The sequence below is a fragment of the Castor canadensis genome, chromosome 11 (genome assembly GCF_047511655.1).
Source record: "Castor canadensis chromosome 11, mCasCan1.hap1v2, whole genome shotgun sequence".
NCBI lineage: Eukaryota > Metazoa > Chordata > Mammalia > Rodentia > Castoridae > Castor > Castor canadensis.
In genome coordinates, this window is record NC_133396.1 from 46,651,110 (window position 1) to 46,664,268 (window position 13,159).

The window sequence follows — 13,159 nt, forward strand, 5'->3', positions numbered from 1 at the left end:
GTCCCTTCTATGACTCTGGGTTTCTATGCTGTCCTAAGAGGACAGGCCTAGCCTCATGCTCATTCCTTTAAGAATTATTTTCTTTGAAAGCCGGGTGCTGATGGCTCATGCTTATAATCCTAGCTATTCAGGAGGCAGAGATCAGGAGGATCACGGTTTAAAGCCAGCCCCGGCAAGTAGTTCATGAGACCCTATCTCAAAAAAAACCCTTCACAAAGATAGGGCTGGTGGGGTTGCTGGCTCAAGGTGAAGGCCCTGAGTTCAAGCCCCAGTACTGTAAAAAAAAAAAGAATTATTTCAGAAAGTACAAAAAAAATTAAAAGGCTGGACACAGTAGACTACTGTTAAGTCTAAACTCAATACCTATAGTTCAGCTTTGAGAACCAGATGTATCAGCAGCAATTGCCAGGGCCTTGATTCTTCTGTCACTTGGTAACTGTCATGCCCATCCCTACTGGCAGCAGATAATGTCTCTTGTGCCCTCTCTTCCCACTGCCAAAATTTGGTCATAAGTGAAGTCTCTCTTCCCTCTGGCCCTACCCCATCCATGCCAGATGGCTCTGATCCTAGTAGGACCTCATCTTCTCTCATCTGTCCCTGTGCTAAAGCAAATGGTTTCTGTTTCCACTGGCAAGTTTCTCCCAGCTTCATGCCTCCAACCACCTTTACTGTTAGCACTAGCTATACTTCTTTGAAGTCCCCCCCCTCCATTCTGGAAAGGATGGTTATCTGATGATGGAATTCAGTGAACATAACCCAGTTTCCCCACTGGTCACCAACATCAATCTTTCTTCTTGGATCTTAAAGGGGGAAGGGAGGACAGTTAGCTGGAAGAAGACCTGAAATACTAATAATACAGTTCAACTCTTACTCCCTTGGGGGACCATGCAGCAAAGACCACTGTCAGCTTGTCCCAGCTTCATTGCCCCCAGGGCTGGCAGAAGGGAATTCTTCTTTGTGGTCTTTCAGGTTAAGAATGGGACTGTCCCTGGTGACAAGTTCATCAACACAACATGTCCTGGTTCCCCTGGTCTCATTGTGCCCAAGGATGGGTGGGTGGGGCTGAGACTGCAAGATATCACTGGCTAGAATGTGGACACCCAGTTTGATGCTCATGGCACCCACAGTGACCAGCCCCATTCCACCAAGGACAACCAGGGCAAGAGGCTCCTGGTGGTGCTGCCTGAGCAACCAGAGATTCATCCATCACAAAGGAACCAAACAGAAGAGGGCCAGGGTGCCCCAATTAGTTACACTAAAGGCCAGAGAGGGGGCTTGGTGAGCAAGCAACAGCAGCTTCCACCCATGCAAGCAGGCAGAGTTTAGTCCCAGGAGCCAACACCATAGAGAAGCCCAAGTAGTAGCCAGACAAAACAGCAGTGCTGAGGTAGCTCACTACCTAGGAGAAAGGGTCAAGGTCAGAGGACCTTCCATGAACTGCACCCATTATGTTCCAGTATCTTATTCCTTATACAAGGAACTCCTAAAGCATTTTGTGACCTTCTTCCCCAAAAACCCCAAAAAACTTAGGCTGGCAAAGTGATTCAAGCAGTAAAAGTACCTGTATAGCAAGCATGAGGCCCTGAGTTCAAACCCCAGTGCCACCAAAAACAAAACAAAAAAACCCTGATCTTTATTCTTACCTTTATCTTTGGGGCCTGAGCAGCTTTTGCCCAGGGACCATCTTACCCTGGGGTGACAGCATCTGAACAGTACCCCCCAACTTCCATTCCTGGGGTGTTGAGCCTCATCCCACATACTATACCATGCTCCTCTTCAGAAAGGACCATATTCGATGTTTCTATGATCAGCTGGACACTTGTAAGGGATACAAACTCCTTGGGAAGTGTCCAGACTCCCAGCTGTGGTCAGCAATGAAGCCCTCCCCACAATTCAGCCCAAGATTGGGAGGATAGGGCCAGGTGCTGGTGGCTCACACCTGTAATTCCCTACTTGGGAAGCTGAGATCGGGAGGATCATGGTTCAAGGCCAGCCTGGGGAAATAGTTTTCAAGACCCCATCTCCAAAATAACAGACTAAAATGGACTGGAGGTGAGGCTCAAGTGGTAAAGCAACTGCTTTGCAAGTGTGAAGCCCTGAGTTCAAACCTCAGTCCCACCAGCTGCAGTCACAGAAATTGTGGGAAGTCAGAGGGTAGAGGCTGAAGAGAGGTTGGGACCTCCATGTTGGGCTTGCCTCCCTTCCTATCTGGCCTTGTCCTTTGGAGTCTCACCACCAAATGGTGACTGAGAAGGTCCCATGCTTGGCCCAAGGTCTGGTTCCACAGCAAGTCGGCTGCATGGGGTAGGAAGTAAGTTGTGGGCAGGAGGGAGGGGTGTTAGCCTTCCTCTGAGCTAGAGCACAGCCTAAAGAGGAATGTTAAGCCTCCCTTTCCCCAGTTCTTTACTTTTTACAGCAGTAACTCTCCAAAACATTTGATCCCTGCAGAGAAGAGGAAAGAAGTCCTGGAATTCCAATTCCAAGGTTGCCTTCGGTGGTCCAACCTTTCCTGCAGACACCCACAGACACTGCCACCAGGAACAGCGTCCAGGAATCGGTCACTATCTGAGGATACAGCGACAGCTGGGGGAGAGGAAGGAGTTATGGTCAGTCTCTCCTAGACTCCGACCCATTCTCCCACTGGGTACACCCTCCCACCCATCCACATCCCCACCCCAGTCTCAGACTTTGAAGGTCTCCTATCAATTCCAAAGGTGCTGGTGGAGTCTTCTTCTAACCTCAGCCTTCCACCCTCTCATGTTAACTCCATTGCCTTTTGAACCCCCCAGACCCTACACCAGAGCGGTGAAAGCGAGAGCGAGACACAGATGGCTCACCACTTCCAGCGATGCTGAACTGTAGATCCTGAGTGGGTAGCAACCACAGCCTTAGAAACGTGGCTAAGGAGGCTCCGGGGATGAGGAGCCCGGCCGACCAGCTAGGTCCTGATGGGCCGCTATGGCCCCCGAGCACCCTGTAAGGTCGCGGCGTCAGTGATCTGACTTCCCCGCAGGGCTTGGAAGGACTCCGCCACAACTTTCCCGGCTTGTCCACGCCCCCATGGCTCCGCTGGGCAGTGATTGGAGCAGCCGCGGGGCCACCGCCCATGGAGCCATGGCAACCGATCGCGTCCCGCCCAACGGCGGACAGCAGTTTAGGGGCTCTTGGGCATCCAGCGGTACCACCGAGCTCAGGGGCACTTCCGGGATGTCAACAGGGGTCTTCTCCAATTCCACGTATCCCGAACCTCTCAAAGTTCCAGAAATGGATCGCTAGCCTAATCTTACCTGACATCCCCGGCGACCCCGCCCCACCAACTTTCACCTCTTTCCTCATCTCTCACCTACTGGCCATCCCCTCCCCACACACCTCCCCAGTCACCCTCACAATCCAACGCAACCAACCCCCACCAGCCTAAACATTGTCACCATACTGCCTCACTTAGCAGTGTCAGTTGTAGGTGAGGCGATGCCTCACTTCCTTGGAGCCACCCGCATGTCCTAGCAAACCTGTAATTCCAGGAGTCCTGCCCCTAACAGAATACCTCCCAAACAATGCCCCCATTTTCGAGAAGCAATCCACTGGGGACACCACCCCTCCCTCCTTTCATTTATTTTTTTTCCCTCAGAGTATCCTTATTTGGAAGGGAAGTCTCTACTAAAATCTTGAAAGCATTCCCCCTTAAGGGCTTGGTGCCTGCAGAGGGCAAGCAGAGGTCAGACAGGGTCACCCCAAAATTGGGGCAGACTCAGAAGAGATAAAGACCATGGTGTTTTCAGCTACAGGACTATTAATATTGTAGATCCCTTCAGCCTTGGGAGGAAAATCTTCCTAACCTCTCTTCCCCTGAATAGTGACAGATTTTTACTGTTTTCCTTCCTTCTTACTCCACACCTCTTTAGCTGGCTGACAGCCAGCAAATCAGAGCACTGCTTTCTGTATGTAGAGAGGATTAATTCCAGCTACTTCTAAAGAATAAAGTCACAAGGCTAAAAGTGTGGCTCAGGTTCTCCTAGCTTGCAGGAGGATTGGGTTTGATCCCCAGGACCTGGGGGTTAGGGGGGAGAGGAAGCTCATATACCAATAGGTGCTCCAACAAAACATTCTCAGCAAGGGGCTGGTTCATTCCTTCCATCTTCTACACCCACTTCTCCAAAGTTTAAAATAATTGCATTGATCTTTTACATTAATATATGAAAACAGTACACAATTAATGTACAAAACTTGGAAATTACAGAAAAACCGAAGAGGAAAATTATAATTGTTTTATTCTGCCATCCAAAGATACATCCTTAATCCTCCTGGTAGCTAGGATTACAACAAGTGTGAGCCACCAGCACCTGGCATATACACTCAAACTTTAAAAACAAGTTTTGTGGGGCTGAGGTAATGGCTCAAGTGGTAGAGCACCTGAGTAGCAAGTGTGAGACCCTAGGTTCAAACCCCTGTACCACCAAAAAAATTTTGTTTAAAAACAAAATTAAGATCATAAAATACAGCCCAGCATGTTGGTGAATGCCTGTAATCCCAGCAGTTGGGAGGCAGATGCAGGAAAATAGTGAGTTTAGGGCCATCCTAGGCTACGTGAGACCGTTTAAAAAAAAATCACAAAATACATACTATTTTTTGTAACCCTTTAATACTCCAAAAGTATTTTTCTTTCCAGTAAAACATTCTTCTACATGATTTTAATGGTTGTACAGTACTCCACTTGACAGAGATACAATAATTTACTTAAGCAATTCCCTATTGCAAATCTTCATTACAGCAGAAAAGAATGAATTCCCAAACAGTTGCTTTCCATTTTTCTCTACTGCAACCCTGAGATGAACATTTTATAGCTAAATCCTTAATAATTACCGTAATATAAATTCCCAAACATAGAATTACTAGATCAAAGGACATGGAACCTTTTTGGGTATTTGATACATATTACTAAATTTCCATCCAGGAAGGCTATGCTAATTTATATTCCCACATGCAAATGTCTGAGAGTGTACTTTCACCAATATTAGGTATTATTTATTTCTGTCATAGCATGCTAACAGAAAAATGCTTCCACTGATATTTGCCTTCCTTTAATTACTAATGAGGAATACATTTTTCATGGCTGTATACATTTGAATTTCTTTTATGAACTTCCTGTGTATGTCTTTTTACAGCTGGTTCACCCTCCTGAGGCTGCTTACATAAAAATTACAGGGTAGGGGAGGGGGGAGGAGAGTGAGGCTGCAGGACACTTCACTCCCACATCTCCAAGGGAGGCAGAACTGGAGAGAAATGCTGAGGAGATGGCTGGAAGCTTGTCTTTGATGGTGGCTGGCTGTTCTCCTTCCTCCTGGGGTGTTCCAGGCCTTTATGGGTTCCTCTTCTGGATCCCTAGATAGAGTCCTGTGCTCTCCAGGGCTGGTACTTCAATAGTCTTCTGCCTGCCTCTGTGTTGCAGGCTGCCCTTCCTCACCTCTGCCCCATGTTGGTGAAGATGGCAGAGCCACATACCCAGCACTGTGGAGACACACTGTGGCCAGTGAAGCAAGGAGGGGAAGAAAGGATGGAGGCAGTGTCCGGGGATAGAGCGATCTTTGTCACAGCCTCTGAGTAGACTCAGTCTACTCACCCCCACTCTACCACAGTCTCACACATGTCCTATCCCTGGCTTAGGCTGTAGAGGGCCTGGGTTCAGTGGTCTACTCTCCCCTGTCTTTCACTTTCTCATAAGTGGAGAATAGGATAGAGCTCCCTACACATCTCCCATCAGACAGAACAAACAGGCCCTGGACTTGGCCACCTTCTGTTAGGGAGATGGCCACAGTTGAACCATGTCAGAATCTGAGCCCAAGCCGAATGAGAATGGATGAGGAGCTGGAGGTGGAAGGTTTATATTTCCTGGTGTCCAAAAAGGGGTCACATCCCACAACCCCTTTCCCCTGGTTGCTGGGGAACAATATTCTGCCTGCACAGGCCTGAGCTGAGGCTCACTCACTATCCTGGACACAAAGTGAGAGAAGAAATAACAGTGGCGGCTAGGACCCCACCAGGGGCTACTGTCCTACTTTGGGTGGCAGGGGAAGCCTTGAGCCAATGTAGAATTGAGCTCCTTTTGGCCCTTTGCATTGGTCTAATTCTAGTCTCCCCCTCCACTGCCACACCTCAGCCACTGGGGTTGTAGTTGGGGACGGGGAGGGACAACTTATGTGAAAAGCTGTTTTGTTCCTAATCACAAGGAAAGAGAGGCCAGGCTCTGAGTCAGTACAGGTAGACTTGGGATTCCCTCCTGCATATTCACCTGTGAGATTCTCATTTCACAGGTAGAGAAACAGGTATAAGGGTCCTGTGCAGTTAAGGATCCCTAAACCTAGAATCCAGACAAGTCTAAAAAATAGAGGGAAAGGAAAGGGCATAGGGATGACTACTCAGATCAGCTTCAGTGTCACCTTTCTCTTGAAGAATACACTCACCTTTGGACCTCACCTGGAAAGGAAAGTAGGGGAGAATGGGAGATAAAGAAGGAAGGTCAAGAAGGAAATATAGGTAAAGGGGCAGACAGAATTTCCTTCTCTCCATATCTTTCCTTTGCTACACAAAGACCAACTAATCTTGGTAGTTTGAGCCACCTATTCCCCAGTTCAGCCGGTGTCTCTAATCTAAAAGTACTCTCTTGCTAGGTCAATCTGGGTGAAGGGTTCTTCAAATGAGTAAGGTTCCCCTTCCCAAAATCTATTGTCACCCCAGTTGTTCAGACCTTTCTAGCCCCAGCTGTCACCTTCCAGATGATAGGGAAAGCAGCTCCTTCTCCTCTTTCTCTTCTTCCTCTTTATCCTCGAAGCCAGGGGCAGAGGGCAACAGTTCTTCAACTGGCAGCTTTAGCTGGGTCAGGACATAAAGCTTGCCACTGAAGAACTACTGCGGCTCAGCCAGGTGAGGATGTGGGAGGCACAGGCTCCTAAAGAGAAGAGGAAAAAAAAAAAAACAGGAAAGATCTGAGCTGGGCCGTGTCACACTGGTCATGGATGCCCAGTTCCATTACACTCTCAATGTTTTACTGAGGGGTTCTTGGCTCTATCTTGGCCTGCAGGAACTCTTAACTTCAGTGAGAAGCAAGAGGAAGTTCTAAATGTACTTCCCTTGCTCTTTACAGACAAGGAGGCAACAGAAAACCCTAATAACCGACAAGGGCTTCAGCCCCTTTAGCATTCAGAGGACAGGGCCTAGGACCCTGAATATACCCCACCAGTCACCCAGGTCCCAGGTGAGAAACTACTTCAGGTCCAGAAATGTAAATTAAATGATCAATCCAGCTGACTTGTTCCCAGGGAATTCAGCTGGAAGGAGGGCTTGGTGTGTGTGGGGGGGGCTAGACTGGGGAAGAGTGCGGAAGGGAGGAGATATAGAGTTTGGAAGAAGGTCAGCAGAGGCTCCTGGGACTGAGAGGGAGAGGACAGTCGAATGAATGCTGGAGGGGAGGGAGGTATGGGCAGGGTGGCTGGGCAGCTTCCTCAGGACTCTCAGATGCCAGGCATTCCGCTTGCACATTCCGGGTACATCTGGTATGAATTCCAGGCTGTCTGCCGGCCCCTCCATGTCTGAACTTTGTTCCAAGTTCCAAGCCCCGCCCCCACAGTTCCAACGCATGAATCAGCAGGAAAAGCCGGGCCCTGCAGCATGGCCCAGGGAGGGGGCTGGGGGCGTGGCAGGCTTGAGGGCTGTGAGCAGGGGAGGAAGGGTCAGCACTGACACTCAGTCCAACGGCATGGCCATACCAGATTGAGGGGCCAAGGCGATTTTGCCTTGAGATTTCTATACTCAAGTTAGAAAGATTAGGGTGGGGGTGAGTTTTTTCAAATTCCGAAAGCCTCTTGGGAGGCATGAACTTTGTAGTATCTTCCTTCTCCTAGGTGACCAGTCCCAACTCTGTCCAACCCCTCTCTGCCTGACATGGCTCTGTTCAGCCCACAGGATTCAGAGGCTGCTGAGAGTTTGTGCCAAGCAGGTGCCCTTGGCTGCAGGGCGGGGTGGGCCCAGGGCACTGACCCTCTGACCAGCTGCTCCATCAACCCTCTGGCACCATGACAGTTTCTAGCCTAGTCTGACAGTCAGGATGACAGGCCAAATGAGTTGGAGGCTGGAACTAGGGCCAGAGGGAGGTGGGGGCGATAGCCCAGCCGGAGGCCATGGGGAGGGGCCAGGAGTTGGCCGGGAGGTGGGGAGAGAGGGAGCCCAGCGATGACTAACCCAGGCGCCCCACCCAGCCAGCCGGCTTCCCAGGCGGTTTAGGGCCAGGCGCGGGTTAGGGGCCTCACCACCGGACAGGCTGGGGGGAGGTGCAAAGGTGACCTTCTCACGGTCCAAGACGGCCAGTAAGCTGGGGGCGGGGGGGGGGGCTACTAGAGTTTCCAGGCCCTCCTCCTGCCTGCTTCTCCCCACCTCCCCGCCCAACCGCGGTGAAACCCTAACCTTTGGGTTGCATAAGGCCCCCGCACCGCCGCCCCCTACTCCTTTCCCCTCCCCCCTTACATAACATCCCCGGGAGGCAACTAGAGGAGGGGCCGGCCCGCCCAGCGACCCCTTCCCTGCCAGGGAACTGAACTGGCCCCGACCCAGTAGGCGCCGGTAGAGGCAAAGCATCTCCCCACTATTCGCTAGTACAGATCCTCCCCAGGCTAAAGGGTCGGCTCCCGTATCCTCAGACCAGAGGGCGTCAGGGTTAGCCGCCCCCGGCCCTCTGGCCCCTCATCTTCTCCCACCTACTCCGCCAGACCTTCCATCACGACTCCTGTTTCGGACTCTTTCTTTAAATCTCCTGACACACTACTTCAACCGGTCCAGGCCCCCCTCTCCCCCAGCGCCCCTGCCCCCGCCGCCCCCTCTCCCCTCCCCCAGAAGGGCAGGGTGTGGCCTCCAGGACCCTATTTTCCCCCATCACTCCATTACTACAATCCCGCCCTGTATGATCGGGTCCCCAGATTACACCCACCTGGTGCTGGGTGTGGGGGTTGCTGAAGATAGGGGAGCAAATCACTGCGTCCGCTCCCCACGGCCGGCGGCGCTGTCTCTTCCCAGCGCCCAGCACACACCGGCTCCAGTCTCCGATCAGCTGGCGGCGTCGTGACGCACAAGCTACGATTGCACCCCTCAGAGCCAATCACCGCCCACTGCTGGGCGACGTGACCACACCCACTCGGGGGCTCCAGCACTTCTCCCTGATCCCGCCCCTCAGGACATGTTGGCTGTGATTGACAGGGAGACGACCCCTTTGCCTGGCGGAGTTGCGCTAAGTCACGCCCACTAACTCACAAAATAGCCAATAAATGATAAGGTGTGGTCCAGCCCTCCACCTAAGAGATTTGCTTAGAAGAGCGCTACGTCAAACCCTAGTCTAAAGAGCAGAAGGAAATAAAGGCGTGTGTGTTTGCTGCGCATACTGGTTAATGTAGTTCTCGGCCTGACAACTCTCGTTCCCAGAATGCTGCACGCTCTGTGAGTTGGCATTTTTAAACTGATCTCTGAATCCATCCCGGGGAAGTCCTTAAAGGGCTACAGACCCTCTTTTTTGGAGCCGTGAGGCTGCTTCTTTCAGACCTCAAAACTGGTTTGCTGGCCTTTGCAGGAGACGGTAGCTCTCTAAGAAAAGGTGGAGCAGGCGAAGCAGAACTGAAGATGGAAATCAGCCCCTGGGGGCAGCAGAGACTGTTTCATTGCAACGAACCCCGGAGGGCTTTTGGAGGAGGGAGAATTACTCATCTCGCACAGCCCCAGCTTTCACTGGAGAGACCTAATCTACCCCGGAGTCTTTTTCTAACCAGAGAAGTCTTGTAAATGCCTTGTCCCAGTTGCGTAAGAGTCCCAGAGCCTCTCAAGGGGCAACTTCCTAACAAGGTTCATAGAAACAGTCCTTAGGTTAGAGTAGAGGGAGGGTTTCTGGTCAGAAATTAGGGGATGGGCCGTCAACTGGCCAGAAATCCCATCCTTTGATAAACTCCCATCCTGTACCGCCCTCAAAGCTCTTCACAGACTTAGGCCTACTTAGGAAAGAGATTTCAAAGGTGCAAACCAATGAGGAGGCTGATTCATCCCCAGGGGCCAATCAAAGTCTGGAGGGCGGGGGATGGGTAAAAACTGAAATGAACCCAATGACTTGGCAAAAGCTGCTGAATTCCTAATTTAAAGGGGCAAGCCTGAGACCCACTCCACCTTGTACACTCCACCACTACCACCAAAGAGGAACTAGGGACAGGGATTTATGAATGTTCCATAAGCTCCAAATTGAGAGTAAGGGTAACTGTGTCAGAGAGATGAATCTGGAGCGTGAGATAGTTCCTTCTGTGTTACCTACAGGCTCTAAGAGATGATTGTTTCTGTTGCTTGGAGCTCTAGAGTTCTGAGTCTGTGTTCAGAACACTGTGCCTTTAAGGAGACTTCCTGCCTTCCACCCCAGTAACAGCTGATTGTTGGAAAGTGTGACCTCAGGGGACAAATCAGCTGTTACCACATCCTTCTCCTTGTCTGCCCTCCTCCATCTCCTTATCCTTCCCCCCCCCATGGGTGGTAAGAGAAGGAAGGAAATGGAACCCCAAATATGGGGAACATAATTTGTGATCTTTCCCCATCACTCCAAAATTGTGGTTCTCCTCCATCTGCTTGTTAGTTCTTCAGAGGTTCTGAGCATGGAACCAGAAGTATTTCCTGTCAGCACAGTCAGACCAGATCCGCCCTCTTTACTTTAGTGGGGAGGCCATTTATTGGGGAGGTCTGGAATGGTGACCAGCTGGGTGTGTGTATTGGCACCATTATTGCCAACAGTGTGGGTGCCCCCGGAGGGAATTGGGGATGGAACAGGGAAACTTAGGCCCAAGTCTAGGGAAGAGGAAAAGGTGTGGAAAGCAAACCGTGGGGTCAGAACCCTGTTTTCTAGGCCAGCTGTCCCTACTCCCTGCTCAAGTTGCTCTATTTCTCTCCAGACAGGAACCTGCTGAGGGAATCCTCCTGGCTTTGCCCATCCCTTCCAATTCTAACTGTTCTCAAGTGCTACCTGGTCCCCTTTGCTCCCCCATCTTTTACTTTTAGCAGTACGCCCTCCCCCTCACCAAGGGTGCTAATGTTTTTCTGCCAGGGACTGCAGGTACAACACACTGGTCCCAGAAGCCAGGGGCTTTGCAGGAAAGTTCTGCTGGAAAACCCAGGTAAATATGTTGCCTCAACCCTGAGCTGGGAGTCAGGGTCACTCCAGGACAAGCTTAGTGTGAAGTCCCAGGACTGACTTGGCAAGGTTGGGAGAAATTGAGCAGGGCTCTGGCCAAGCCTGGAAGAAAAAGAAGTCTCAACCAGCTACCCCATTATCCTTAGCAAAGAAATCCCATTCCCTTCTCACTCAAGGCCCTTGAAGTGGCCCTTCTCTATTTTATAATGTTCCCCAACCTTCTTCTACCCTCTCCAGGTCAAAAGCACAGGTTTTGAGCCTGGAATTTCTCAACCTCAGCACTGTTGACATATTGAGCCAGATAATTTCTTGTGTGAGAGGTTCCTCTGTGCATAGTACAAACTGTAGTAACATCCTGTTCTCTGCTTTACATACTAGTAGCAACCCCCCCCAGTTATGACAACCAAAGGTGTCCACAATTGTTTTATGGGGGCCCAAATTCTATTCCAGTTCAGAGTCACTGAGTTAGACATATTCAATTTAGATTCAAATTTCAGCTCTTATAAGCTGTGAGCTTATGGAAGAGACTTTCCTCATCTATAAAATAGGATGAATAATAAATTCATGGTTTCCTGTGGGATTTAAAAGTACTGTTTGAAAATATTTAGCACAGTACTTGGCACACTAACTCACAGTTAGCTTCTTCACTTTTCTTCCTTCAGATCTGTAAGAACTGACCTCACTCAGCATGGACTGGCTGCTCCCAGTGCAGCTGCAGCCTCCCTCCCTGACTACCCAAGATATGAACTGGAAACCCAACATTGAGGTTGTCAAAAGGAAGTGACTGATTTGGTCCCAGATTCCTGAAGCCTAAAGTTGCTTCAGCTGAGATTCAGTAGGAGACCTCAGGGGTGAGGGAGAGGGATTTGTTTGTTTTTTTTTGTGGTACTGGGGTTTAAACTCAGTGTCTACAACTTAAGCCACTCCACCAACCCTATTTCTTTTGTGATTGGTTTTTTGAGATAGGGTCTTGTGAACTATTTGCCTGGGCTGGCTGGGAACCAAGATCCTCCTGATCTCTGCCTCCTGAGTAAATAAGGGGTAAGGCACTGGTGCCCGGCAAGAGGGAAATTTGGGAGTAAAACTGTTACAGAGAATTAGTAGTAGTGGTAGTATGACAGGGGATGAAACTCAGGGCCTTGTCCATGCTAAGCCAACCCTCTATCACTGAGCTATACCTTCTGCCCCAGAACTGTTTTTCAAGATATGCCCTGAAGATTACTGCAACAGAATTATCTAGGATGCTTGGTAAAAATTCTTGGTCTCATTCCATGAGCCTACTGAATCAGAAGTACATCCTAAAGTTTGAAAATCTTTTGGGAGGTGCAGGGATAGGGATGTAGTGCAATATAGAGCACTTGCCTAGGTAGCACACACCAGGCCTGGGTTCGATTCCCAGCATTACACAAAAACAAAACAAACTTCTCTAGGGTTCAGATCAAGGAAGGTGTGATGTCCCAGAAATCCCAGTGCACCAAGTCCCAGCATTGCAAGGACATTTCAATTCCAGGCAGAGAAAGTCATAAACTTTGTACACTCAAGGTCACTACTGTAGTATAAAGTCAACACCACAAGAGGGCATGGCATACACAGACTTGCAGAAAGAAAAAGTTCCTGCTCAGTCTAGGCCAGTTTTATTGGTACTACCTCTTGACCATCAAAATGGGTTCTCTCAACCAGGTGTGGTGGTGCATGCCTGTAATGTCAACACTTGGGGGAGGCAGAGGCAGAAGGATCTTAAGTTTTTGGCCAGCCAAAACTTTGAGTCATAGTGACACTATGACTCAAAAAACAAAAATGAAAACAAAACAAAAAAATGGGTAATTTTCTGGGTTTGATCCCTGGTACCTTAGAAACAAAAAATTAAAAATAAATTAAAAAAAATAGCAGGGCCAGGCACTCGTTGCTCACACCTGTAAATCCTAGCTACTCAGGAGGCAGAGATCAGGAGGATCACGGTTT

At 49.8% G+C, this 13,159-nt stretch overlaps 1 protein-coding gene and 1 long non-coding RNA gene across 2 annotated transcripts; both read right to left on the minus strand.

The window, feature by feature from the left end:
• Positions 1-222: 222 nt before the first annotated feature.
• On the minus strand, positions 223-3,108 carry Tlcd2 (TLC domain containing 2). The gene is given in 5 exon segments (XM_074044754.1): positions 223-1,339; positions 1,341-1,399; positions 2,234-2,295; positions 2,524-2,583; positions 2,838-3,108. Coding segments are annotated over 5 exon segments (888 nt in total). The 3' UTR covers positions 223-903.
• A 1,512-nt stretch (positions 3,109-4,620) lies between these two features.
• Positions 4,621-9,114, minus strand: LOC141413804 (uncharacterized). The gene is made up of 2 exons (XR_012438711.1): positions 8,975-9,114; positions 4,621-6,943 (listed from the first exon to the last, which is right to left on the minus strand). It is a non-coding gene; the product is annotated as an uncharacterized lncRNA (long non-coding RNA).
• Positions 9,115-13,159: the final 4,045 nt, after the last annotated feature.